General features: G+C 44.2%; 1 protein-coding gene across 1 annotated transcript; it reads left to right on the forward strand.

The window, feature by feature from the left end:
- Positions 1 to 809: 809 nt before the first annotated feature.
- On the forward strand, positions 810 to 26,904 carry LOC129703179 (leucine-rich repeat and IQ domain-containing protein 4-like). Its single transcript, XM_055645352.1, has 5 exons — positions 810 to 1,891; positions 7,186 to 7,359; positions 15,456 to 15,594; positions 19,063 to 19,259; positions 26,292 to 26,904. The coding sequence occupies exons 1-5, from the start codon at positions 836 to 838 to the stop codon at positions 26,418 to 26,420; spliced, it is 1,695 nt and encodes a 564-aa protein (XP_055501327.1). The 5' UTR covers positions 810 to 835; the 3' UTR covers positions 26,421 to 26,904.
- Positions 26,905 to 26,929: the final 25 nt, after the last annotated feature.

Below are 26,929 nucleotides of genomic sequence, written 5' to 3' on the forward strand. Positions count from 1 at the left end.
TGGTGAATCTCTGGAACTCTCTGCCACAGAGGGTAGTTGAGCACAGTTAATTGGCTATATTTAAGAGGGAGTTAGATGTGGCCCTTGTGGCTAAGGGGCCTCAGGGGGTATGGAGAGAACGGCAGGTATGACGGGATACTGAGTTGGATGATGCAGGCCATGATCGTATTTTGAATGGCGGTGTGAGGCTCGAAGGCCGAATGGCTCTACTCCTGCACCTAATGTCTATGTTTCTATGTTAGACTTCCCAAAATGCAACACCTCACATGTCTCTATTAAATTCTATATTGTTGGAAAGGCAGGTTGAAGGAGATGATTTTTAAGTGGGATTGACAAAGTGAGGATGGAGGAGAGATAAAGTTGTTCATGTTATTCTACATAACAGATCAGTCGTGGGTGGGACGTTCCTCAGAAGTATTGCCATGATTACTAGAAGTTCTTGTCTCAAGTTTTTAGTTAATTGGGCTCGTTTGGGAAAGTACCATTGGCATAGGAACATGCCCATGTTGGGACAACTGCAAGGGGAAACAATTTCCTTTTGTAATATAATATTTGCCAGCCACCTGCTTTGGAAATGTGCCCCTTACAGTAAGGAACTGTTGATGATGCTTGGTAGAATGGATGGATGCATGGCAGAAGGGTGAGCGGTGGAGTGAGTGGGGTTGGTGTGTTGAGGATGGAGGAGTATGTGGATTGGTGTGGGTGAGGATGATGCGAATAAGGGGTCAGAGGTAATGAAGGAAGGAAGAGGCGTTGGATGGGAAAGGAATGTGTTGCAGTGGATGGGGCTGCAATCTCCACTCCTGTGCTAGACTTATAGGACTTCTGTTTCCAGATGTCGACAGCGGGACGGTGCAATAATCAGGCAGAATTCAATATTCCAGATGTTCCATGTTTGTTGGGTGCCTCTGAAGCCGGCCCAGATGTTGTTCAGTTGCTGAAGGGCCACATATTGTTTCAGGATCTGGGTGGCACAAACCTGCACTCGATTCCGCCTGCGATCCTGCGTTTGCAATACCTGGAAGAGTTGCACCTGGAGGGCAATCAGATCGAGGAGATTCCACCTGAGATTGGTTTGCTGCAGAGCCTCCGGGTTTTGTACCTGAACAACAACAAACTGGGTTGCATTTGTGATCAGCTCGAGAACTGCCAAAAGCTCCAGAGTTTGGACCTGAGTGACAATCCGCTGGATTGTGGAATCCCCACAAACACCCTGTGCCATCTGCATGCATTGCAGGAACTACGCCTGGCCAATCTGAACTTAGTGCAGCTTCCAGCCCAGATCTGTAAGAAGCTGCATCATCTTCGACTGCTGGGGTTATCAGGCAATCGTCTGACATCCTTACCCTGGGAAATCAGGAACCTGACCAAACTGCAACAACTCCACCTGGACAACAACCAACTGTGCAGTTTGCCACGGGGATTTTGCCTCCTTGCAAAGCTGGAAGTTTTGAATTTGAGGCAGAATTTATTGCATTCACTTCCTGATGATATCAATTCTCTAAAAAACTTAAAGCATTTATACTTAAGTGATAACCAGTTGAGCAACCTTCCCGATTCCCTGGAAAAATGTCTAAACATCTGTGCATTAGATGTTAGCGGAAATAGGTTGCATCGCAAACTCACTGCATTCCCCGCCAATTTGGTTGAACTAGCTCTCTCTCATAATCATCTCTATGCTTTTCCAACAGCTGTGTGCCATTTGTCAGACAGCTTACAACTCCTCTATCTAAAAAACACACAGTTAAAGAAACTAAGCTGTTGCTTCTCCAACTTAACAAATCTTCACCTCTTGGACCTCAGTGAAAATCCTCTTAGGTACTTTCCAATGCAAATTTGTGACCTGGTCCAGTTGGAGATGCTGTCACTGGATGACAGTAAACTAAAAGAGGTACAAGTCTTCATACCTGAGCATTCAAAGCAGGAGTTGGAGAAAGGATGCGAGAGACCGTGTGAGGTAGAAAAAGGTGCACAGTATCAGAGACCCTAAGTATGAAGCACTGGATGGGTGGAATGGAGCACCAGAAAGAGACAGAACCAGAGTGGAGGACAGGTTGTCAGAGATGGTGTAAGAGTTTATAAGAATGTAATAAATAGAAGTGGGAGCAGGTCATGTGGCTGCTTATACCTGCCTCCTTTCATTCAAAAGGTCATGCCTGATATATTACCTCTACAACATTCTTGCATGAACTCTATGCCCCTTGACAATATGGTCAGCGACTGAGCCGCAACCTCTAATCCCCTTATTTCATACTTTCTGGGTGAGGAAATGTCCTCTCATCTCTGCTGCTGAATAGCCGACTCCTGGATAGCGAAGGTTTAGAGGGATATGCGCCAAAGGCATCTTGGTTGGCATGGACAAGTTGGGCCTATTTCCACACTATTAGATATGCATCTAGAAGAAATATCAGCTCTGCATTCTATCCTGTATTGATCTATAAGAATTTTATATATTTCAATTAGATCACCTCACATTTTATTTCAAAGCATAAGACTATAGAAAAAGTGAGGGGGTAGATAATAGGAATCGTTTTCCCTTTGTGGGGTGCACAAATCAAGCATATCTATAAGGTGGGAAGAAGGTGGATTATAGGGGATCTGTGGGGAATTTGTACACACATAGGGTGCTGTAACTATTGGTTCAAATTAGTCCAACTATAAACTACCACCTCCCAATCCCTGTTACCACCCCAAAACTCAGCAATGTATTTCTTAAAGAGAATTGCGCATAGAGGTTGGGATGTTATGTTGCAGTGTGTAAGGCATTGGCAAAACCATATTTGAATCTCTGTTCTGTTTTAGCTATCCTGCTCCAGGAAAGATGCCATAAAGCTGGAAAGAGGGCAGAGAAGAATTATGATGATGTTGCCAAGATTTTAGGGCAAGATTAGGCAGTCTAGGATTTTATTATTTGGAGCCCAGGAGACTGAGGTGTGGTTTTATAGACGTGTATAAAGTCACAAGGAGAATAGATGTCATAATAAAGTCATACGGGAACTACACTTGGGAGCTTACAACCCAGCAGTATGAATATTGATTTCTTTAATTTCAAGTAACCCTTGTATTCACTCTCTCTCCATCCCTCCCCACCCTTGTCACCCTGCTAATTTCACTATCATTTTGTTATCACCTCCTGCACAGCCGACAATGGACCATTGTGGGCTCATTGGCCTTGGTCGGTTCTGATTTGTTCTGTACCATTTCATACGTCTGGTTTCCCTCCCCTGACTCACAGTCTTTGGAAGAGTCTCGACCCGAAACATCACCTATTCCTTTTCTCCAGAGATGCCTGACCCACTGAGTTACTCCAGCACTTTGTGTCTATTTTAGGGGAATAGATGAGATGAATTGAGCCTTTTTCCCCAGGGTAAGAGAATCAAGAACTAGCGGACACAAGTCCGCTGGGACAACTAGCCCCAGAAATAGTGGATGCATTAGTGATAATTTTTCAAAACTCTTTAGATTCTGGAGTAGTTCCTGAGGTTTGGAGGGTAGCTAACGTAACCCCACTTTTTAAAAAGGGAGGGAGAGAGAAAACGGGGAATTACAGACCAGTTAGTCTAGCATCGGTAGTGGGGAAACTGCTAGAGTCAGTTATTAAAGATGGGATAGCAGTACATTTGGGAAGTGGTGAAATCATTGGACAAAGTCAGCATGGATTTATGAAAGGCAAATCATGTCTGACGAATCTTTTAGAATTTTTCAAGGATGTAACTAGTAGAGTGGATAAGGGAGAACCAGTGGATGTGTTATATCTGGACTTTCAGAAGGCTTTCGACAAGGTCCCACATAAGAGATTAGTATACAAACTTAAAGCACACGGTATTGGGGGTTCAGTATTGATGTGGATAGAGAACTGGCTGGCAGATAGGAAGTAAAGAGTAGGAGTTAACGGGTCCTTTTCAGAATGGCAGGCAGTGACTAGTGGGGTACCGCAAGGCTTATTGCTGGGACCCCAGCTATTTACAATATACAGTGGCTTGCAAAAGTTTTCATACCCCTTGAACTTTTCCACATTTTGTCACGTTACAACCACAAACGTAAATGTATTTTATCGGGATTTTATGTGATAGACCAACACAAAGTGGTGCATAATTGTGAAGTGGAAGGAAAATGAAACATGGTTTTCAAATTTTTTTACAAATAAAAAACTGAAAAGTGTGGCGTGCAAAAGTATTCAGTCCCCCTGAGTCAATATTTTGTAGAACCACCTTTCACTGCAATTACAGCTGCAAGTCTTTTGGGGTATGTCTCTACCAGCTTTGCACATCTAGAGACTGACATTTTTGCCCATTCTTCTTTGCAAAATAGCTCAAGCTCAGTCAGATTGGATGGAGAGCGTCTGTGAACAGCAATTTTCAATTCTTGCCAGAGATTCTCAATTGGATTTAGGTCTGGACTTTGACTGGGCCATTCTAACACATGAATATGCTTTGATCTAAACCATTCCATTGTCGCTCGGGCTGTATGTTTAGGGTCGTTGTCCTGCTGGAAGGTGAACCTCCGCCCCCGTATCAAGTCTTTTGTAGACTCGAACAGGTTTTCTTCCAAGATTGCCCAGTATTTGGCTCCATCCATCTTCCCATCAACTCTGACCAGCTTCTCTGTACCTGCTGAAGAAAAGCATCCCCACAGCATGATGCTGCCACCACCATGTTTCACAGTGGGGATGGTGTGTTCAGGGTGATGTGCAGTGTTAGTTTTCCGCCACACATAGCGTTTTGCATTTAGGCCAAAAACCTCAATTTTGGTCTCATCTGACCAGAGCACCTTCCTCCACATGTTTGCTGTGTCCCCCACATGGCTTGTGGCAAACCGCAAACGGGACTTCTTATGGCTTTTTTTCAACAATGGCTTTCTTCTTGCCACTCTTCCATAAAGGCCCGATTTGTGGAGTGCACGACTAATAGTTGTCCTGTGGACAGATTCTCCCACCTGAGCTGTGGATCTCTGCAGCTCCTCCAGAGTTACCATGGGCCTCTTGGCTGCTTCTCTGATCAATCAACCTTGCCCGTCCTGTCAGTTTAGCTGGACAGCCATGTCTTGGTAGGTTTGCAGTTGTGCCATACTCTTTCCATTTTCGGATGATGGATTGAACAGTTCTCCGTGAGATGTTCAAAGCTTGGGATATTTTTTTATAACCTAACCCTGCTTTAAACTTCTCCACAACTTTATCCCTGACCTGTCTGGTGTGTTCCTTGGGCTTCATGATGCTGTTTGTTCACTAATGTTCTCTAACAAACCTCTGAGGCCTTCACAGAACAGCTGTATTTATACTGAGATTAGATTACACACAAGTGGACTCTATTTACTAATTAGGTGACTTCTGAAGGCAATTGGTTGCACTGGATTTTATTTAGGGGTATCAGAGTAAAGGGGGCTGAATACTTTTGCACGCCACACTTTTCAGTTTTTTATTTGTAAAAAAATTTGAAAACCATGTATCATTTTCCTTCCACTTCACAATTATGCGCCACTTTGTGTTGATCTATCACATAAAATCCCAATAAAATACATTGACGTTTGTGGTTGTAACATGACAAAATGTGGAAAGGTTCAAGGGGTATGAATACTTTTGCAAGCCACTGTATATTAATGATTTGGATGAGGGAATTGAATGCAACATCTCCAAGTTTGCAGGTGACACGAAGCTGGGGGGCAGTGTTAGCTGTGAGGACGATGCTAGGAGTCTGCAAGATGACTTGGATAGGTTGGGTGAGTGAACAAATGCATGGCAGATGCAGTATAATGTGGATAAATGTGAGGTTATCCACTTTGGTGGCAAAAACAGGAAATTAGACTATTATCTGAATGGTGGCCGATTAGGAAAAGGGGAGATGCAACGAGACCTGGGTGTCATGGTACACCAGTCATTGAAAGTAGGCATGCAGGTGCAGCAGGCAGTGAAGAAAGTGAATGGTATGTTAGCATTCATAGCAAAAGGATTTGAGTATAAGAGCAGGGAGGTTCTACTGCAGTTGTACAGGGTCTTGGTGAGACCACACCTGGAGTATTGTGTACAGTTTTGGTCTCCTAATCTGAGGAAAGAATTTCTTGCCATAGAGGGAGTACAAAGATGGTTCACCAGACTTATTCTTGGGATGTCAGGACTTTCATATGAAGAAAGACTGGATAGACTCGGCTTGTACTCGCTAGAATTTAGAAGATTGAGGGGGGGATCTTATAGAAACTTACAATATTCTTAAGGGGTTGGACAGGCTAGATGCAGGAAGATGGTTCCCGATGTTGGGGAAGTCCAGAACAAGGGGTCACAGTTAAGGATAAAGAGGAAATCTTTTAGGACTGAGATGAGATTAACATTTTTTACACAGAGAGTGGTGAATCTGTGGAATTCTCTGCCACAGAATGTAGTTGAGGCCAGTTAATTGGCTATATTTAAGAGGGAGTTAGATGTGGCCCCTGTGGCTAAAGGGATCAGGGGGTATGGAGAGAAAGCAGGTACATAATACTGAGTTGGATGATCAGCCATGATCATATTGAATTGCGGTGCAGGCTCAAAGGGCCGAATGGCCTACTCCTACACCTATTTTCTATGTTTTCTGACACAGGATTAAGGGGACAGGGGAAAGATTTAATAGGACCCCAAGAGGAAAGGGTGGTGGTATATGGAATGTGTTGCTAGAAATTAGGATGTGCCTGAGGTTGGTTCAATAACATTTAAAAAATCATTTGGCTAGGTGCAATGCAAGAAAAGATTTAGGAGATATATGGGCCAAATGCAGGCAAATGGGACTATTTAAGTGGAGCATCTTTGTTGGTCTGAAGGTCCTGTTTCTATGCTGTGTGCCAAATGCAGGCAAATGCCACATCCATTTCTATTTAAAATGCTCTGATGATATATTTGTATCCACCATCCCATTTGAATTGGAATTCTAACCTCCATCAGAAAAGAACTTTATATTCTGGGAGGTTTAACATTCTGTAAAAACAATGTTACTGGCCAGTGGCGGACTGGCCAGGGTGTCAGCTTGCCTGATGGCAAGTGGGCCTCTGATGAAGTGATAGCAAGTGATGGCATGTGAGCCCCTGTTAAATGATAGCATTGTAGTTGTGGGTGGGCCCCCTTAGTCTCCAATATTTTTAGACCCAGTCCGCCACTGGTACTAGCAATATTTGCACTCCTCACAGCTCTGCACAACAACTAAATGCTCATGTTATTTGCAGGTGGCTCCAGAAATAAAGGACCTGACTAAGCTGAAGATTCTTGGTCTGACTGGAAACAGGTTCCGAGCCTTTCCTCAGGAGATTTGCTTCATTAATTCTCTGGAGAAATTATACTTGGGACAAGATCATGGGATGAAATTAATCCATATTCCCCAGGAGATCTCTCAACTTGTGGTAAGAGGCAGAAGACTTGGAGTAACTTCTAAGGCTGTGGCACAACCAGTCCTAGCTAGATAGCGTTGGAGCAATTCTGAGAAATTTATGTTTTTTTACCCTCTTGCTCACTTAGTTCAAGGATCCAACAAAAATATCTGGGAATCCAGAAAAGCAACTGAGGCAGCCATCAAACAGAATGATTTTGTATAAACAGGAACTGCAGATGCTGGTTTATACCAAAGATAGACACACAGTGCTGGAGCAACAGCATCTCTGGAGAAAAAGGATGGATGACGTGATTTCAGACTGAAAGTAAAGAGTGGGGGAGGGGTGAATAGCTGGAGGCGAGAAAAGACCAGGACCACTCAGGGCCAGCCACAAATGGCATCAGGCAGGGTGGTGTCTGGTGAGCAGGTTGTTGGCTAGGGAACATGTGATCTCAAGAGGAAAACAATAGAACTGTGGAGCTGATAAAATGGTACCCGGACGTGGCGCTGACGGACAAGAAGTCAAAGCCAAAGAACCGAATGGAAACGAGGCAGAAATGCCAAAAAAACGAAAGAGTAGGAAGACGAAACGCCAACTAACCGAAAGGATGGGAGGACTGAATGCAAACTAACCGGTGGCGTCGCCTACAAGCCAAAGGACCGACTGCCACTCAACAGAAACATCCAATAACGGACTTGACATTGCCAGGGGGCGGGACTTGTCAGCGATTTGTCCAGACCCCCGCGTCCATCACATCACTGTGTAGGGATGAACATTGTCCCAAACCTCCGCTCCACCCGACCCACAGCCCGCAGAGGGGGCTGTCACGAGCGATGCACACCTTCGGCTGCTTTCAACTTGGTGCTTGGGTTCAGATTGCCCAGTCACCTATGGCTTGTGTGGGAAAATGACCCCCACGTGTCTCTCTCTCTCTCTCTCCCCCCTCGCCCCCTCTTCCCTTCCCCACCCAGAGTCACTGATCGCGATGCACCGCCATCGGACCCGAACCCCCACACCAGGGTGATTCCCTCCCACCCCCTCCGACCCCCGGACCCTGACACCCACACCGGGTGATTCACCCCCACCCCGGCCATGGGGACAGACGGCTCGGGGCAGAGTAAATCTCTGAAGAAGGGAGAAAGAGAGAAGGGAGAGAGAGAGAGAGAGAGAGAGAAGGGAGAGAGAAGGGAAAGAAAGAAGGGAAAGAGAGAAGGGAAAGAACGAAGAGGAGAGAGAGAAGAGTGGAGTGAGGAGGAGAGAGAAAGAAGAGGGGAGAGAGAGAAGGGGGAGACGGGACCGTAGGGGTCATTTTGAGGTGACTGGGCAATCTAAACCCAAGCACCAAGTTGAAAGCGGCCAAAGGTGTGCATCCCTCGGGACAGCCCCCACTCTCCCACGGCCACCCTCCACGGGCAGTGGGTCGGGTGGAGCGGAGGTTTGGGGCAATGTTCATGCCTTCACAGTGATGTGATGGACCCGGGGGTCTGGACCAATCACTGACAAGTCCCGCCCCCCGGCAACATCAAGTCCGTTATTGGACTTTTCTGTTGTGTGGCAGTCGGTGAGTTTGCTTTTAGGCGACGCAGCTTTTCGATTAGTTGGCTTTTAGGCGTCCAGCCCTTTCGGTCAGTTTGCATTTAGGTGTCCCATCCTTTCGGTTCGTTGGCGTTTCAGCTTCGTACTCTTTTGGTTTGTTAGCGTTTCGGCCTTGTTTCCATTCGGTCCTTTGGCTTCAACTTCTTTGCTTCGGCTTCTCGTATGTCGGCGCCAGGTCCGCACATGGATAAAACAACTAGGGTAGAGCAAGGGGGGGGGAGGACTAAGTGGAGTTACTTAAAATTAGAGATATCAATGTTGATACCACCGGGTTGTATGCTCCCCAAACGAAATACAAGGTGCTGTTCCTCCACTTTGCGTGTGGCCTCATACTAGCAATGGAGGAGGCCCAAGATCACAAGGTCAGCATGGGAATGGGAAGGAGAGTTGAAATGGTTGGCAACCAAGAGATCCCGTAGGTCAAAAGTGTTTAGAAAAACGGTCAGCAAGTCTAGGTTGCAAAACCTATAGCCTCTGGTTCTTTATTCCCGTATCATAGGTAAATGACTGCACATTCACTCCATTTATTCCTGTCATGATCTTATCCATCCCATCCTATCCAACTGCACATATACATCTAATTCCTCAGCATGGTCTCCTCATGTTGTCTACTAACTTGTCTACCACGGATGTTAGGCTGACTGGTCAAGTCCCTAGGCTGTTCCTTGCAGCCCTTCTTAAATAGAGGCACAACTTTAGCCAGCCCCAGTTTTCTGGCATCTCACACGTGTGTATTGATGATCATATATCTCAGCCAGGGCCTCTGCCATTTCTTCTCTAGGCTCCCTCAGTTCTTTGGATATATCAAATCAGGCCCAGGAGGTATATCTACCTTCATACGCCTTAGGACATCCAGCACATCTTTCACCGTTATACAGATTGTCCTCAAGACATTTCCATTCACTGTCTCAAGTTCCCTGTCTTCATGTCTTTGCAAAAAAAAGAGAAATACTCAGAGGACCTTGTCCATTCCCTGTACCTCCACCTCCACATAGAGGTGATTACCTTTGTTTCAGAGGGGTTCTATTCTCTCTCTAGTTGCCTGCTTTCCCTTAATGTGCACATTAAATCTTTTATGATTTTCCTTAATATTATCTGCCAGTTATCTCCTGGCCCTATTTTGCCCTCCTGAGTTCCTCCTTAATTATATTCCTCAGTTCCCGAAACTCCTCCAAGGATACACTTGATCCCAGCTGCATATACCTGTCCCATTTGTTTACATTTTGTTCTTCATGGTTGGCAAGGGCATCGTGGGCAGAAGGGCCTATTCCTTTGTCGTTCTTTGCTTCCTTCACCAATCTCTCTCCAAACCCTATCCATATGTCCAAATGTCTTTTGAAAGTCGCAATTGTATTTGGCAGCTTGTTCCAGATATGGACCATCCTCTAGTTTTTATAAATCATGTACCCCGGAATCTGTGTGACTGTTCACTTTATCTACTATTTCTTCCCTAGCTTCACACATGATCCATAGATGCCTGGGAACGTATCCATCTTATTGTGCTTTAAATCAGCCAATACCAGCTTTTTTGGTAATTCAAATACTGATCACAACTCAGACATCACAACTTAAATGCCTTAGTTGGTATGATCTTCTCAGTTAAAAACTGATGATTAGAGTTAATTTAATATCCCTGTGTGTCTTGTGGCTCTGCCCAAAGATGACCATACCGATCTGTTCCTAGCCATCCTTTTAGAGTCATAGAGTGATACAGTATGGAAACAGACCCTTTGGCCCAATTTACCACACTGGCCAACATGTCTCAGTCCCACCTACCCGATATCCCTCCAAACCTATCCCATCCTTGTACTATATCTGTCTAACAGTTTCTTAAATGTTGGGTAGTCCCTGCCTCAACTACGTCCTCTGGTAGCTTGTTCTATGCGCCCACCACCCTTTGTGTGGAAAAAGTCACCCATCACATTCCCATCTTTCCCCCTTCACCTTAAACCTATATCCTCTGGTCCTCAATTCACCTACTCTGGGCAAGAGACTGTGTGCATCTACCCGATCTATTCCTCAAGATTTGATACACTCCCATAAGATCAACCCTCATCCTCCTGGAATAGATTCCCAGCCCACTCAACCTCTTCCTATAGCTCAGACCCTCTAGTCCTGGCAACATCTTCGTAATTTTTCTCTGTACCTTTCCCGCTTTTACTCTTTATATACCTGTAGAATCCGGATTATTCTTTACCCCACTTGCCTGATTCACTTCATGACCTTGTTTTGCCCTCATTGTCTTCTTAAGTGCCTGTCTACACTTCTTATAATCACCAATCGATTGACTTGATACCAACTGCCTAAATCCAATGTGTGGTTCCTTTTTCCTGGCCAGAGCCTTAACATCTTTCATCAACCAGGAATCCCAAAACTTGCCAGTCTTGCCCTTCACCTAAACACAACTTACACGTAGTCTTGTTATCACATTTCAGAAGCTTACCGCTTGTCAGCTTTCCGATGCAGTATAATGCGGATAAATATGAGGTTATCCACTTTGTTGGCAAAAACAGGAAAGTAGACTATTATCTGAATGGTGGACGATTAGGAAAAGGGGAAATGCAACGAGACCTGGGGGTCATGGTACACCAGTCATTGACAGTAGACATGCAGGTGCAGCAGGCAGTGAAGAAAGCGAATGGTATGTTAGCATTCTTAGCAAAAGGATTTGAGTATAGGAGCAGGGAGGTTCTACTGCAGTTGTACAGGGTCTTGGTGAGACCACACCTGGAGTATTGCGTAGAGTTTTGGTCTCCTAATCTGAGGAAAGACATTCTTGCCATAGAGGGAGTGCAGAGAAGGTTCACCAGACTGATTCCTGGGATGTCAGGACTTTCATATGAAGAAAGACTGGATAGACTCAGCTTGTACTCGCTAGAATTTAGAAGATTGAGGGGGGATCTCATAGAAATGTACAAAATTCTTAAGGGGTTGGACAGGCTAGATGCAGGAAGATTGTTCCCGATGTTGGGGAAGTCCAGAACAAGGGTGCAGAGTTTAAGGATAAGGGGGAAGTCTTTTAGGACTGAGATGAGAAAAACATTTTTCACACAGAGAGTGGTGAATCTGTGGAATTCTCTGCCACAGAAGGTAGTTGAGTCCAGTTCATTGGCTATATTTAAGATGGAGTTAGTTGTGGCCCTTGTGGCTAAAGGGATCAGGGGGTATAGAGAGAAGGCATGTACAGGATACTGAATTGGATGATCAGCCATGATCATATTGAATGGCGGTGCGGGCTCGAAGGGCTGAATGGCCTACTCCTGCACCTATTTTCCATGTTTCTATGTTTCCTGTTACCTGCAAACAGACTCACACAATTGACCTCTGCTCGTCCTAAGTACTGACTCAAAAAAATAAAAAAACAGCCTTGCCACAATTTAGGACCTTAGCTTGTGGATGTCCTATCCTTCTCCACAACTACTTTAAAACTGATAGCATCAGGTCACGATCTCAGTCTAGGGAGAAGGCAATTCTGGATTTAGTGTTATGTAATGAACCGGATTTGATAAAGGACCTCGAGGTTAATGAGCCATTAGGAGGGGGAGAAGGGTAGATCGGGGGTGTCAGTGTTGCAGTTGAATAAAGGGGACTGTGGGGAAAAGAGGGAGGAGCTGGCCGAAGTTGACTGGAAAGATACACTAGTAGGGATGACAGTGGAACAAAAATGGCAGGTATTTCTAGGAATAATACAGAAGGTGCAGGATCAGTTCATTCCTAGGAGGAAGAAAGATTCCAAGGGGAGAAAGGGACGACCATGGCTGACAAGGGACGTCAGGGACAGTATAAAGATTAAAGCAAAGAAGTACAACGTAGCAAAGATGAGTGGGAAGCGAGAGGATTGGGTAATGTTTAAAGAACAACAGAAGATAACCAAAAAGACAATACGGGGAGAAAAGATGAGGTACGAAGGTAAGCTAGCCAAGAATATAAAGGAGGATAGTAAAAGCTTCTTTAGGTATGTGAAGAGGAAAAAATTAGTTAAGACCAAAGTTGGACCCTTGAAGACCGAAAAAGGTGAATTTATTATGGGGAACAAGGAAATGGCAGATGAGTTGAACAGGTACTTTGGATCTGTCTTCACTAAGGAGGACACAAACAATCTTCCTGATATAGTAGTGGCCAGAGGATCTGGGGTGACAGAGGAAATCCACATTAGGCAGGAAATGGTGTTGGATAGACTGCTGGGACTGAAGGCTGATAAATTCCCAGGGCCTGATGGTCTGCATCCCAGGGTACTTAATGGCTCTAGAAATGGCTCGAGAAATCGTGGATACATTGATGATAATTTTCCAATGTTCTATAGACTCAGGATCAGTTCCTGTGGATTGGAGGGTAGGTAATGTTAGCCCACTTTTTAAGAAAGGTGGAAGAGAGAAAACAGGGAATTATAGAGCAGTTAGCCTGACATTGGTGGTGGGGAGGATGCTGGAGTCAATTATAAAAGATGACATAGCCGAACATTTGGATAGCAGTAACAGGATCAGTCCGAGTCAGCATGGATTTACGAAGGGGAAATCATGCTTGACTAATCTTCTGGAATTTTTGAAGATGTTAGTAGGAAAATGGACAGGGGAGAGCCAGTGGATGTAGTGTACCTGGACTTTCAGAAAGCATTTGATAAGGTCCCACATAGGAGATTCGTGGGCAAAATTAGGGCACATGGTATTGGGGGTAGAGTGCTAACATGGATAGAGAAGTGGTTGGCAGACAGGAAACAAAGAGTAGGGATTAACGGGTCCCTTTCAGAGTGAATAGTGGGGTACCGCAAAGCTCGTTGCTGGGACCGCAGCTATTTACTATATACATCAATGATTTGGATGAAGGGTTTCAAAGTAACATTAGCAAATTTGCGGATGACACGAAGCTGGGTGGCGGTGTGAACTATGAGGAGGATGCTATGAGAATGCAGGGCGACTTGGACAGGTTGGGGGAGTGGGCAGATGCATGGCAGATGAAGTTTAATGCGGATAAATGTGAGGTTATCCACTTTGGCAGCAAAAACATGAAGGCAGATTACTATCTAAATGGCGTTAAGTTGGGAAAAGGGGAAGTACAACGGGATCTGGGGGTCCTTGTACATCAGTCTATGAAAGTAAGCATGCAAGTATAGCAGGCAGTGAAGAAAGCGAATGGCATGTTAGCCTTAATTACAAGAGGAATCCAATATAGGAGCAAAGAGGCCCTTCTGCAGTTGTACAGAGCTCTAGTGAGACAACATCTGGAGTATTGTGTGCAGGTTTGGTCCCCTAATTTGAGGAAGGACATTCTTGCTGTTAAGGGAGTGCAGCGTATGTTTACAAGGTTTCCCGGGATGGGGCACTGTCATATGCTGAGAGAATAGAGCAACTGGGCTTGTACACTCTGGAGTTTAGAAGGATGAGAGGAGATCTCATTGAAATATAAGATTGTTAAGGGTTTGGACACGCTAGAGGCAGGAAACATGTTCCCGGTGTTGGGGGAGTCCAGAACCAGGGGCCACAGTTTAAGAATAAGGAGTAAGCCATTTAGAACGGAGAAGAGGAAACACTTTTTCTCACAGAGAGTGGTGGATCTGTGGAATTCTCTGCCTCAGAGGGCGGTGGAGGCAGGTTCTCTGGATGCTTTCAAGAGAGCTAGATAGGGCCCTTAAAAATAGCGGTCTGGGGATATGGGGAGAAGGCAGGAACGGGGTACAGATTGGGGATGATCAGCCATGATCACATTGAATGGCGGTGCTGGCTCGAAGGGCCCAATGGCCTACTCCTGCACCTATTGTCTAATGGAGGTCAGAAGAAGGGTCTCGATTTGAAACGTCACTCATTCCTTCTCTCCAGATATGCTGCCCATCCCGTTGAGTTACTCCAGCATTTTGTGTCTACCTTCAGTCTAACACTGATGCCTTGCCCACAGCATCTCAGTTTCCAGTACTTAAAATAATATAAACTGGATCATGGCCCACAGCCTCTTTACCCAGTTAATTTAACAGCTGCAAGCTGCGATTTCTTCCTTTTTGATGAACCCATAGAGGGATCATGCAGGATAGGGGACTCCATTGGGTTGGATGTGGGGGTTAGTGGTCACACACACACACACACACACACACACACGAGATTGCTGTGTCCGCACCTCCCCATGTGATTGCTCCACTATGACAGTTTTTGATACAACTGTTAGTGGCTGTTGGCTGCTGCACAGATTTCATGTCCAAACAGAGTTTCTGGCAAAACCTTTGTTGACTTTTCAAAAATATTTGAGGAGGATCGCATGAGGCTTGGGTGCAATTTTCATCATAGGTTTAACATACCAAAAATTACAGCCAATTTTTAACAATCATAACTAAAGAGCTATCATTGACTTAAGGGGCCTTTCTGTAAGTTTCCGGCCACTGTGAAACTTAGAGAATATCTACTTTCAGGGGATCCTTAAAGCTTCCAACAGAATTATTTTTACCAACTTGGACTAGTCTGTTTGCAAAAAGCATAGTAATGCTTAATTGTTCAGAGACCTTAGTCAATCTAACTGCAGCCTAAACTCATTATTTATGTTTGCAGAACCTGAAGGAATTGCATATCGAAAACAATCAGATTGAGCACTTGCCATCAACTATTGGGAATCTACAGAACCTGACCGTGCTGGACTGTCATGAAAACCGTCTGCTGGAGATCCCCGACTCAATATCAGATATACACGGTAGAGAGTTCCATGTCCCCCTCAGGGCAGGCTGAGGATAGCTCAGGAAGTGGAGATAATTCTTCAATGCAATTAAAGAGCAATTCAGAGAATAAATATCAGGAATATTAGAGAAATTCAGAACTGCCAGGCTAAATATAGCTTCTGGAAATAGTATCATAGACCAGTGTATCTGGAAATAGTATCATAGACCAGTGTATCTGGAAACAGTATCATAGACCAGTGTATCTGGAAACAGTATCATAGACCAGTGTATCTGGAAACAGTATCATAGACCAGTCTGGAAACATACCCTCTGACTGACCATGACCACACTGGCCAAGTACCTAGCAACAATATTCACATTTTCCAGTATTCAGTCAGTACTTTCTATGCAGGCAGGTGGGATTAGTGTAGAAAGGATCTGTTGTTGGTTGGTGTGGGCAGGTTGGGTCAAAGGGCATGTTTCCACATGCTATGACTATAAGGAGAGACTGGATACATAGAAACATAGAAAATAGATGCAGGAGGAGGCCATTTGACCCTTCGTGCCAGCACTGCCATTAATTGTGATCAAGGCTGATCGTCCCCTACCAATAACCCGTGCCTGCCTTCTCCCCATATCCCTTGACTCCACTAGCCCCTAGAGCTCTATCTAACGCTCTCTTAAATCCATCCAGTGACTTGGCCTCCACTGCCCTCTGTGGCAGGGAATTCCATAAATTCACAACTCTCTGGATGAAAAAGTTTTTTTTCACCTCAGTCTTAAATGACATCCCCTTTATTCTAAGACTGTCGCCCCTGGTTCTGGACTCGCCCAACATTGGGAACATTTTTCCTGCATCTAGCTTGTCCAGTCCTTTTATAGTTTTATATGTTTCTATAAGATACCCCCTCATCCTTCTAAACTCCAGTGAATACAAGCCTAGTCTTTTCAATCTTTCCTCATATGACAGTCCCGCCATCCCAGGGATCAATCTCGTGAACCTACGCTCCACTGCCTCAATCACAAGGATGTCGTTCCTCAAATTAGGAGACCAAAACTGTACATAATACTCCAGATGTGGTCTCACCAGAGCCCTATACAACTGGAGAAGAACCTCTGTACTCCTATACTGAAATCATCTTGTTATGAAGGCCAACATTCCATTAGCTTTCTTCACTGCCTGCTGCACCTGTAAGCCATCTTTCAGTGACCGGTGTACAAGGACGCCCAGGTCTCGTTGCATCTCCCTCTTACCTGACCTAACCTCATTGAGATAATAATCTGCCCTCTTGTTTTTGCCGCCAAAGTGGGATAACCTCACATTTATCTATAGTATACTGCATCTGCCACGCATCTGCCCATTCACTCAACCTGTCCAGGTCACCCTGCAACCTCCTAACATCCTCTTCACAGTTCACACTGCCATTGCCAATATATATGGTAAACAGTTGCGGCCCCAACACCGAGCCTTGCGGCACACCACTCGCCACTGCCTGCCATTCTGAAAAGGACCCGTTCACTCATACTCTTGTTTCCGGTCTGCCAACCAATTTTCTATCCATGTCAACACCCTACCCCCAATACCATGTGCTCTAATTTTAGTCACCAGTCTCCCGTGCGGGACCTTATGAAAGGCCTTCTGAAAGTCTAGATGTACTACATCCACTGGCACCCCTTCATCCATTTTACTTGTCACATCCTCAAAAAATTCCAGAAGATTAGTCAAGCATGATTTCCCTTTCATTAATCCATATTGATTTGGACTAATTATTTTACTGCTATCCAAATGCCCCATGATTACCTCTTTAATGATTGACTCCAGCATCTTTCCCACCACCGAAGTCAGGCTAACTGGTCTGTAATTCCCCGTTTTCTCTCTCGCTCCTTTCTTGAAAAGTGGGATAACATTAGCTATCCTCGAATCCCCAGGAACTGATCCTGAATCTATTGAACATTGGAAAATGATCACCAATGCATCCACTATTTCTAGAGCCACCTTCCTGAGGATCCTGGGATTCAGACCATCAGGCCCAGGGGATTTATCATCCTTCAGTCCCATTAGCCTACCCAATACTATTTCTCGCCTAATGAAAATTTCTTTCAGTTCCTCTAGCCCCTTAGATCCTACTGTACTACAGTACATTTGGGAGATTGTTTTGTGTCTGGGATGCTTTTCCCTGGAGCACGGGAGGCTGAGCGGCGACTTTATAGAGGTGTATAGAATCATGAGAGGCATAGATAAGGTGAATGGTCACAATTTTATCCCTGGGTCATAGTCTAAAACTCGAGCGCAAAGGTTTAAGTTAAGAGGGGAAAGATTCAGAAGGGATCAGATTAAACAAGGTGAAAGACTTGCCGAAGTACTCGTTTCCAAGTTAGTCCGAACAATTTCTTTACATAAAGTACTTCACAACCAGTTATTTTAAGTTGTATTTAGTTTATTGCAGTTGAATGAAATATTACAACTCAACACCAAATTAGACTGTTTAAAATTAGACATTTAATTAACAGCCGTGGATTGAAATATTGCAATTCAGTGTTAAATGATCAAATTAGACCATTTGGAAACAGCCTTCCCCGATCAAAAAAAAATCAAATCTATCCTATTCAAACTGTATAATTGAAAAATTATGGGGTCCCCTACACCCAAATTTAAGGGGTCCTCTACACCCAAATCATTAATTCATCCTGCATCATTACAGAATACTAGAAGAAGAAAGGAAGAGGTGGAGCCAGTGGGCTGAGGGACAGCTGAGAAGGGGAGGAGAAAGTAAGGGCTACCTGAAATTAGAGAAGTCAATGTTCATACCGCTGGGGTGCAAACTGCCCAAGCGAAATATGAGGTGCTGCTCCTCCAATTTACGGTGGTCCTCACTCTGGCCATGGAGGAGGCCCAGGACAGAAAGGTCGGATTCGGAATGGGAGGGGGAGTTAAAGTGCTGAGCCACCGGGAGATCAGGTTGGTTATTGCGAACTGAGCGGAGGTGTTTTGTGAATCGATCGCCAAGCCTACGCTTGGTCTTACTGATGTAGAGCAGCTGACATCTAGAGCAGCGGATGCAATAGATGAGGTTGGAGGAGGTGCAGGTGAACCTCTGCCTCACTTGGAAAGACTGTTTGAGTCCTTGAATGGAGTCAAGGGGAGATGTGAAGTGACAAGTGTAGCATTTCTTGCGGTTGCAAGGGAAAGTGCCCAGAGAGGGGGTGGTTCTAGTGGGAGGGACGAATTGACCAGGGAGTTACAGAGGGACCGGTTTTCAGCTCTCCCTCAGCCCACTGGCTACACCTCTTCCTTTCTTCTTCCTGCCCCCCCACCCTCACATCAGTCTGAGGAAGCGTTTAGACCTGAAATGTTGCCTATTTCCTTTGCTCCTTGGATGCTGCCTCGCCCGCTGAGTTTCTCCAGCATTTCTGTCTACCTTTGATTTTCCAACATCTGCAGTTCCTTCTTAAGCAGCAAATATTAGCTTTATGTACCTTTTAAAGTTGTTGTTTTTCCACAGGATTACAGAAACTTCTACTGAACTGTAATCGAATATCACTTATCCCAGCAAACTTGGATCAATTGCAAAAACTGGAAATTCTATCCTTGGACAGAAATCCATTGGAGAAGCCATTAGACGAAATTGGCCATCAGGGAGTTTCTGCTGTATTCCAATACTTACAGATGAAGAGGACCCAACATCTCAATGCAACCAAGGTTCTAGGATTTGTTTTTTTTTTAAAGATTTAAAAGTAAAGCCGCAAAGCTATCGGTGTGGCAGGCAGCACTTCCATTTGTCATGATTGCTATGATCCCCAATGCCTCTTCCTCAAACTGTGAGACAAGACATAGAAGAATTAGGCCATTTGTGCCATCAAGTCTACTCTGCTATTCAGTCATGGCTATTTGTCCGTCCAAACCCCATTCTCCTGTCTCGTAACCGTAACCTTTAACGCCCTTCCTAATCAAGAACCTATCAATCTCCACTTTAAAAACACCCAGTGTCTTGGCCTCCATATGCGTCTGTAACAATGAATTTCACAGATTCACTACCCTTAGGCTAAGTAAATTCCTCCTCATCTCCATTCTACAGGCACGTCCTTTTATTCTGAGGCTGTGCCCTCTGGTTCTAGACCAGGGGTGGGGAACCTTTTCATGATGGAATGCTGTAATCTAATAAGGCCGCATCCAAGAAACTTCAATTAGATATACTTCAAAATGTACATTATTTTGTAAAAATCTAACTACTATGTACTAACGTCAAGAAAATGAAAACAATTTGTTACTTCTAAAGTTAACTAACCTTTTAAGATTTGAAAGGTTAATCCCTGAAGGAGGGTTTCGGCCCGAAACATTGCCTATTTCCTTCGCTCCATAGATGCTGCCTCACCCACTGAGTTTCTCCAGCATTTTTGTCTACCTTCGATATTCCAGCATCTGCAGTTTCTTCTTTAACCTTTTAATTACTTTGTTTTGACTGCTTGTTGTGGGTAAGCATTTGAATATTTAGTTTCAGCATGGATGTACGCAGTTTCAGCTGATCTCCTAGATGGGTATCCGTCATTTGTGACCTTAATGGCATCTTGATTTGGGTTAGGTTGGAGAATGTAGATTTGCAGCAATAAGTGGTTGAAAAGCAAGAAAGCATTTTTCATGCATGTTGCCGAAGACGTGGGTATTCTATTGCATTTTTCCATATTTCAATCGGATCTTTGTGTCAAATAAGTACTTTAAAATGTCATCTTCTGAGAGCTCAATCAATTCCATCTGTAGTTCTTTAGGAGCCTTGGAGACATCAACTAGGTGAGGTTGAAATGCCAATTTGAGTGTGATGTCATGACTCTCAAAGTCAGTGAACCTTTCATTGTATTCTTTAATTAATAAGTCTGTAACAGCTGCGTATTCTTCAAATGATTCGCATGAATCCTCCTGCTCATCAATGACCTTCACTAACTGGGGAAAATGTTCATCCGAAATTTCATTTTGAAGAGGAGTTTTAAAAAAAGATAGCTTTTTTCGCAATGCTTGAAATTTTTGCCACAAATCATATATAGATTTAGTTTTACCTTGCAAGGCAACATTCAAGTATTTTTGCTTTGACATGATATCATACAGAAATGCAGTATTTCTATAGAAATCTTCTTTCAATAATTCACATTGCTAATTCTGTTCGTCATGTAATTTAACTATCTGTTCTTGTAAAGCTAAACATTTTGCTAACACCTGTCCCTGCGATAGCCAACGCATTTTTGATACGGCAAATCCACACTGAATGCCTCATCGTCCAACTTTAGCATATTACAAAACTGACGATGCTATGTTGCATTTGCACGAATATAGTTTTTTTTTTTTTTTTTTTTTATTTTATTATAAGTTAATAAAGACAAAAAACAGTACAGTGGCACCTAATTTTAGGTGCCAACTATGTAATACCGTAATCCATTCTATGTACAACCTCTAGTTTTATGTTATAAGAAAGAAGTAAGCAGAACAAGAAAAAGAAAGCAATAGAAAGGGGAAAAAGTGGAAAAATAGATGGTAGAGAGTAGAAAAACGTGAAGTGTGTATATAAAAAATAAAAAAAGGAAGAGAGAAAGAGGAAAGTAGAAATAGAAGAGAAGGCCCCTTAAAAGAGAATTTTTCAAATCTGTATTCGGAGATGTAGCTCTATCCGCGTCATGAACTGAAATCAGCAATCCTTACGGCACCGCTGCATCACATGATTCCAAAAAGTCGATGAAAGGAGACCAACTCTTTAAGAATTGGTCATATTTATCTATGCACGAATATAGTTAACAATACTTATAACTTGTTGCAAAGTGTCACTTACAATTAGCACAGAGATTTTGCTGATGCAAGATACAATGAAAAGAAATGAGAGCATCTGGATCTGATAATATCTTTTTTATCTGTGCAATAAACCCTTCGCGTTTTTCTGTCATGGAAGGTGCACCGTCTGTACATACACTCACTAAATTAACCAAATCCAGTCCAACTTTACGACATTTATCTTGAAAGTTGTTGAAGAAATCTCTTCCTCATGTTCTACCCGTAAGAGTGCCCAAAACGAATAACTCTTTGTAGCAAAGAAAATCTTCTGTTATGGCCCTGATGAATTATACAACCTGCGCCATCAGTAGTATCAGTTGATTCATCCAAAGCGATTGAATAATACATTTTCCTTTTGGAGTATTGCATGAAGTTGTTCTGTTACGTTGAGGGCTAAGTCATCCTAATTTCAAGGAGATTCCTCCTTCATCCTTCTAAACTCCAGCGACTACAGGCTTAGAGCTTCAAACGTTCTTTATATGTTAACCTCAATCATCTTTGGGATACACGGTTTAAAATCCATGTTACTAAATCTCTGTTCTTGACAGCTTTTGGCCTTCTGTGCTGCGATTTCCGAGAGAACGCCGCCACCTACGGCCATCATTTTTGGCCTCCTCGCTCAGAGCCCCCCTCCGCCGCATGTGTGCCGAGGATTTTTCCCGTCGATGAAAAATGACAGAGATATTAATGTTTTTACAAAATTCCCCATTCTCTCTGCTGCCCCTGCTGGAGGGAGGGGGAGGGACTATAAAACCAGGAAGTGGTGTGCCTCAATCAGTCTCTGCAAGTGGTGTGCCTGAATCAGTCTCTGCAAGTGGTGTGCCTCAATCAGAGCTCTGAATAACACTGAACAAATGTCTCCACAGCTGTGAGTACCCATAATGTGGTTTGAAAATGAAAATATGGTTAGTTTGAGGAAAAAAGCACTGCCTGCTAATGATTGTTTGGGTTGAAGTAAAAACGCACCCTCTCTCTCTCCCCACAACCCTCTCTCCCTCCCTTCTCCCCCTCCTCTCTCTCTCTCTCTCCCCTCCTCTCCCCCCCCCCTCCCTCTCTCCCCCCCTCCTCCCCCCCCCCCCTCCCTCTCCCCCCTCCCCCTCCTCTCTCCCCCCCCTTTCTCCCCCCCTCCCCCATCGTCCCCCTAAACCCCCCTCCCCTCCACCCTCCCTCCCCCTCCCTGCCCTCTACCACTCAGCCAACCTATCTCCCCCCCCACCTATCTCCCCCCCCTCCCCTTCCTCCCCTTCCTCCCCCCCTCTCCCCCCCCCCCTCTCCCCCCTCCATCCCCCCCTCTCTCTCTCCCCCTACCCTCTTTTTCCATCCCCTCCATCCCCTCCCCCATCGTCCTTCCCCTAAACTCTCACCCCCTCCCCTCCACACCCCCTTTCCCCCCTCCACCCTCCCTGCTCCCCACCTCCCCCCCTCCCCTCTCCCCTCTCTCAGCACCCCTTCTCTCTCTCCCCCCTCTCTGCGTCAGGGCAAGTGGGGGCTTATGGGGTAAAAGGAGGAGCAAATTAATAATATTAATATAATATCAAGGGGGTTAATTAGCATGAGTGCCGGGGGGTGGAGGGTGGGGGATATTTAGTGTGTGTGACGCTGCATGCCGCATCCCCCCCCACAACCGCACGTTTGGGGGAACAGACCCAACGGGTCTGCACTTGGTCTAGTATAGGTATAAAAAAATTTGTGATTTTCTTTAACCTGACTCAACAAAGCCATTTCATGGTGTATGTGGCCATTCTAATCACCCGCTCCAGTTCTTTCCTGCTTTCTTTATGTTCCTCAGAGGTGCAGTGCGATTCCATCCACTTAATCCTTGCATGCATTTCGTTTTGACTAAAGTTACAACCTCTGTTCATTCAAGGTTCCCTTACTTTGCTATCGTCATCCCTCTTCCTTACTTGAACATGCTGGTTCTGAAATTCAATCAACTGGTCTTCAAACAACTCCCCACATGCTAGACATTGACTTTCCCGCTAACAATTTCTCCCAGTGTATCCTTCCCAATTTCTGCCTAATATAGTTGTAGTCTACCTTACTTGAGTTTAGTACTTCCTGCAAAGTCCACCCTTCTCCCTGTTCAGAATCATCTAGAAAAATGTGATCCTGATCCCCAAAATGCTCTTCCACTGAAAAACCTGGCCAGGTTTATTTCCCAACACAAGGTCCAGTGTGTTCCCTTCTCGGCTTGAACTATCCACATACTGTTTCAAGAAACCCTCCTGGATACACTTCACATACTTTGCCCATCTAAGCATTTGGCACTGAGCTAATCCCAGTAAATATTAACGGTAGTTAAAGTTACCCATTAAGACAATCCTGTTGCTTTGGCATCTTTTGGAAATCTATCTACATGTCTATTCCTCTACCTCCCGCTTGCTATTGGGGGGGGGGGGGGGGGGGGCTTTTAGTGCAATCCCTTTAGAGTGCTTCAACCTTTCTTATTTCTAAACTCTACCCATGTCGCCTCAATGGATGAATCCTCCAGTATATACTCTCCAAGTGCCACCTAACAGTCTCCCTAATTAGTAGCGCAACCTCTTCACTCTAATCGATTGTGTCCGAATAGTTGAGACCCTGAAACATCGAGATGCTAGTTGTGTCCCTCTCGCAACTACCTTTCCACAATGGCCACAACATAATTTACTCAAACACCGATCCAGTCTCTAAGTTCATCTACTTTCTCCACAATACTTCTTGCATTGACATATACACTTCAGACCATCAGTCTCACTATATTCCTTCACCTCTCCCTGCCTGCCCATATTTTGAGTGTTACTGAACCTATATCTTTCCATCACTCCTTCCAATGTCTGCCCTATTACTCTGGGTCCCACTCCCCTGCCTCTAGTTTAAACTCTCCCGAGCTGCATGATATCCAACTCCTGCACTAGATGCCCTGACCAATGAGGAAAGCATTCCAAATGCCTTCTTTACCACTCTGCCTACCTTTGTTGCCCTGTTCCGGCAATTCTGCCACACACTCCATTGTCCTGCCACTTAAAATGCAAGTCTTATCCTGATTTAAGATACAAAAAGGCAAAAGCTTGCACTTCATAAGGTCAGAAGGAATAGAAGTAGAATTAGGCCATGAAATCTATTCTGCCATCCAATCACGGCTGATCTATCTCTCCCTCCTAACCCCATTTTCCTGCCTTCTCCTCATAACCTCTGACACCTGTGCCGATCAAGAATCTATCTCTGCATTACAAATATCCACTGACTTGGCCTCCACAGCCTTCTGTGGCAAAGAATTCCACACTCACCACTCTCTGACTAAAGAAATTACTCCTTCCCGAAAGAACATCCTTTAATTTTGAGGCTATCACCTCTAGTCCTCAACTCTCCCACTAGTGGAAACATCCTCTCCACATCCATTCTATCCAAGCCTTTCACTATTATTCAATGTTTTAATGAAGCCCCCCTTCATTCTTCTAAACTCCAGCGAGTACAGGCCCAGTGCCGACAAACGCTCATCATTGGTTAACTTACTCATTCCTGGGATAATTCTTGTAAACCTCCTCTGGACTCTCTCCAGAGACAGCACATCCTTCCTCAGATTATGGTGCCCAAAATTGCTCACAATATTCCAAATGCAGTCTTCCAGCACCTTATAGGGCATCAGTATTACATCCCTGTTTTTGTACACAAGCCCTCTTGAAATAAATGCTAGCATTGAGTTAGCTTTATTTACTACCAGTCCGACTTGCAGATTAACTTTGTGGGAATCCTGCACCAGCACTCCCAAGTCCGTTTGTACCTCCGATTGCTGGATTTTCACCCCATTTAGAAAATAGTCAGATGCCTTTATTCCTACTACCAAAATGCATGACTACACACTTTGCTACACTATTTTTCATTTGCCACTTCTCTGCCCACTCTCCCAACCTGTCCAAGTCCTTCTGCAGAGTCTCTGCTTTCTCTACACTACCTGCCCCTCCACCTATTTTTGTATAATCCGCAAACTTTGCTACAAAGCCTTCAATCCCCTCGTACAAATCATTAATGTACAACGTGAAGGTTGCGGCCCCCAGTACCGACCACCTGTTGGTTGAATTACATCTGCCATTACATGGCCCACTTTCCTAGTTCATCTAGATCCTGATGTCTAGGATAACCATTTTCAATTGACACTACACCTACATTACAGTGTCATCCCCAAATCTATGACCAGGTTACATATGCATGTGTGCGATTTGTATTGAAGCAGAATAAAAAGTTCATGATTGATTGCTCATAAAAGGGTAAATAGGAGGCTCACCAGGAAACTGCCATGGATCAAATGTTTCAGTAGACTGGATAGGCTGGTATATTTTCATTCAACCAGAGAAGACTGAGAAATGACTGATATGTCGAAAATTATCAGAGGCATAGATAGGGTAAACAGTAAGAAACTTCTTCTCATGCAGGTTTCTAACTAGAGCACGTAGATTGAAGGTGGAAAACGAGATAATGGTTTTTGGGTGATTGTAACCCTGAAAGGGTGGCATAAGCTCTCAACTTCTAAGGTATGAAAGATGTTGGTTTAAATCAAAGGTAGACACAAAATGCGGGAGTAACTCAGCGGGTCAGGCAGCATCTCTGGAGAGAAGGAATGAGTGACGTTTCGGGTCGAGACCCTTCTGAACTTTTAGGTACGTGGACCAGTACTTCAATCTCTAAGGCATAGACCAGTTAACATGATTAGTGGAGGTTACTTGGTCAGCATGGACAGGCAAGCAGAAGGGCCTACGTTTGACCCAAAATATTATCTGAATTTCCACAGCGAGCCCAAGTCATTCAACTTTCTTTTATTTGAGATATTTGGCACTTTTACAAATATGGTCCTTGCATGCGATACTCTGCTAAAGAAACACCATCCACCATAAGTGCCCAAGAGATTCAATGTTAATTTGGTTTTCATTCCTCCATCCACAGATGCAGGCCTGGTGGCGTGGCTTAATGGTGCGGAAGGAGCTGGGACCTTTTCAAAATTTGTTTCCCAAGAAAGACAAGAAAGGGAAAAAGGACAAGAAGAAGAATGCAAACAAAGGAAAGAAAAAGTAATAAACATTAGAATCTGAAATCAAATCACTTAAAATGGATATTTTTAAGGTGGATGATATATCTTGATTAGTCAGGGGTTGTGGGGAGAGAAGGTAGGAGAATGGAGTTGAAAGGGAAAGATAGATCAGCTATGATTGAATTGCGGAGTAAACCTGATAGACGGAATGGCCTATTTCTGCTCTTATAACATTATGAACATTATATTGAGGCCTCTAATTTATGGACGAGAAAAAACTTGATGTTAAGTTGACAAATCAGTATTTGCTGGTTATTTCCTGCTGCTTTGTGATCAAGCGGACTTGATATCTCCAACACAAATGGTCATTTTGGCAAAGCAAGAAATTACACACAAGACTTGGAATATTTGTCCAAGTGAACCACGTTTCAATAAGAGATTCAAGAGATGAACAGTTAGGGCATCGTGGTGCTGCTCTACTTTCCTATAATTGCCAAACCAATCATGTCAATAAACATTTTCATAAGGCATGAGGCATAAGCAGAAGTTATTT

Source organism: Leucoraja erinacea, chromosome 14 (genome assembly GCF_028641065.1).
Source record: "Leucoraja erinacea ecotype New England chromosome 14, Leri_hhj_1, whole genome shotgun sequence".
Lineage (NCBI taxonomy): Eukaryota > Metazoa > Chordata > Chondrichthyes > Rajiformes > Rajidae > Leucoraja > Leucoraja erinaceus.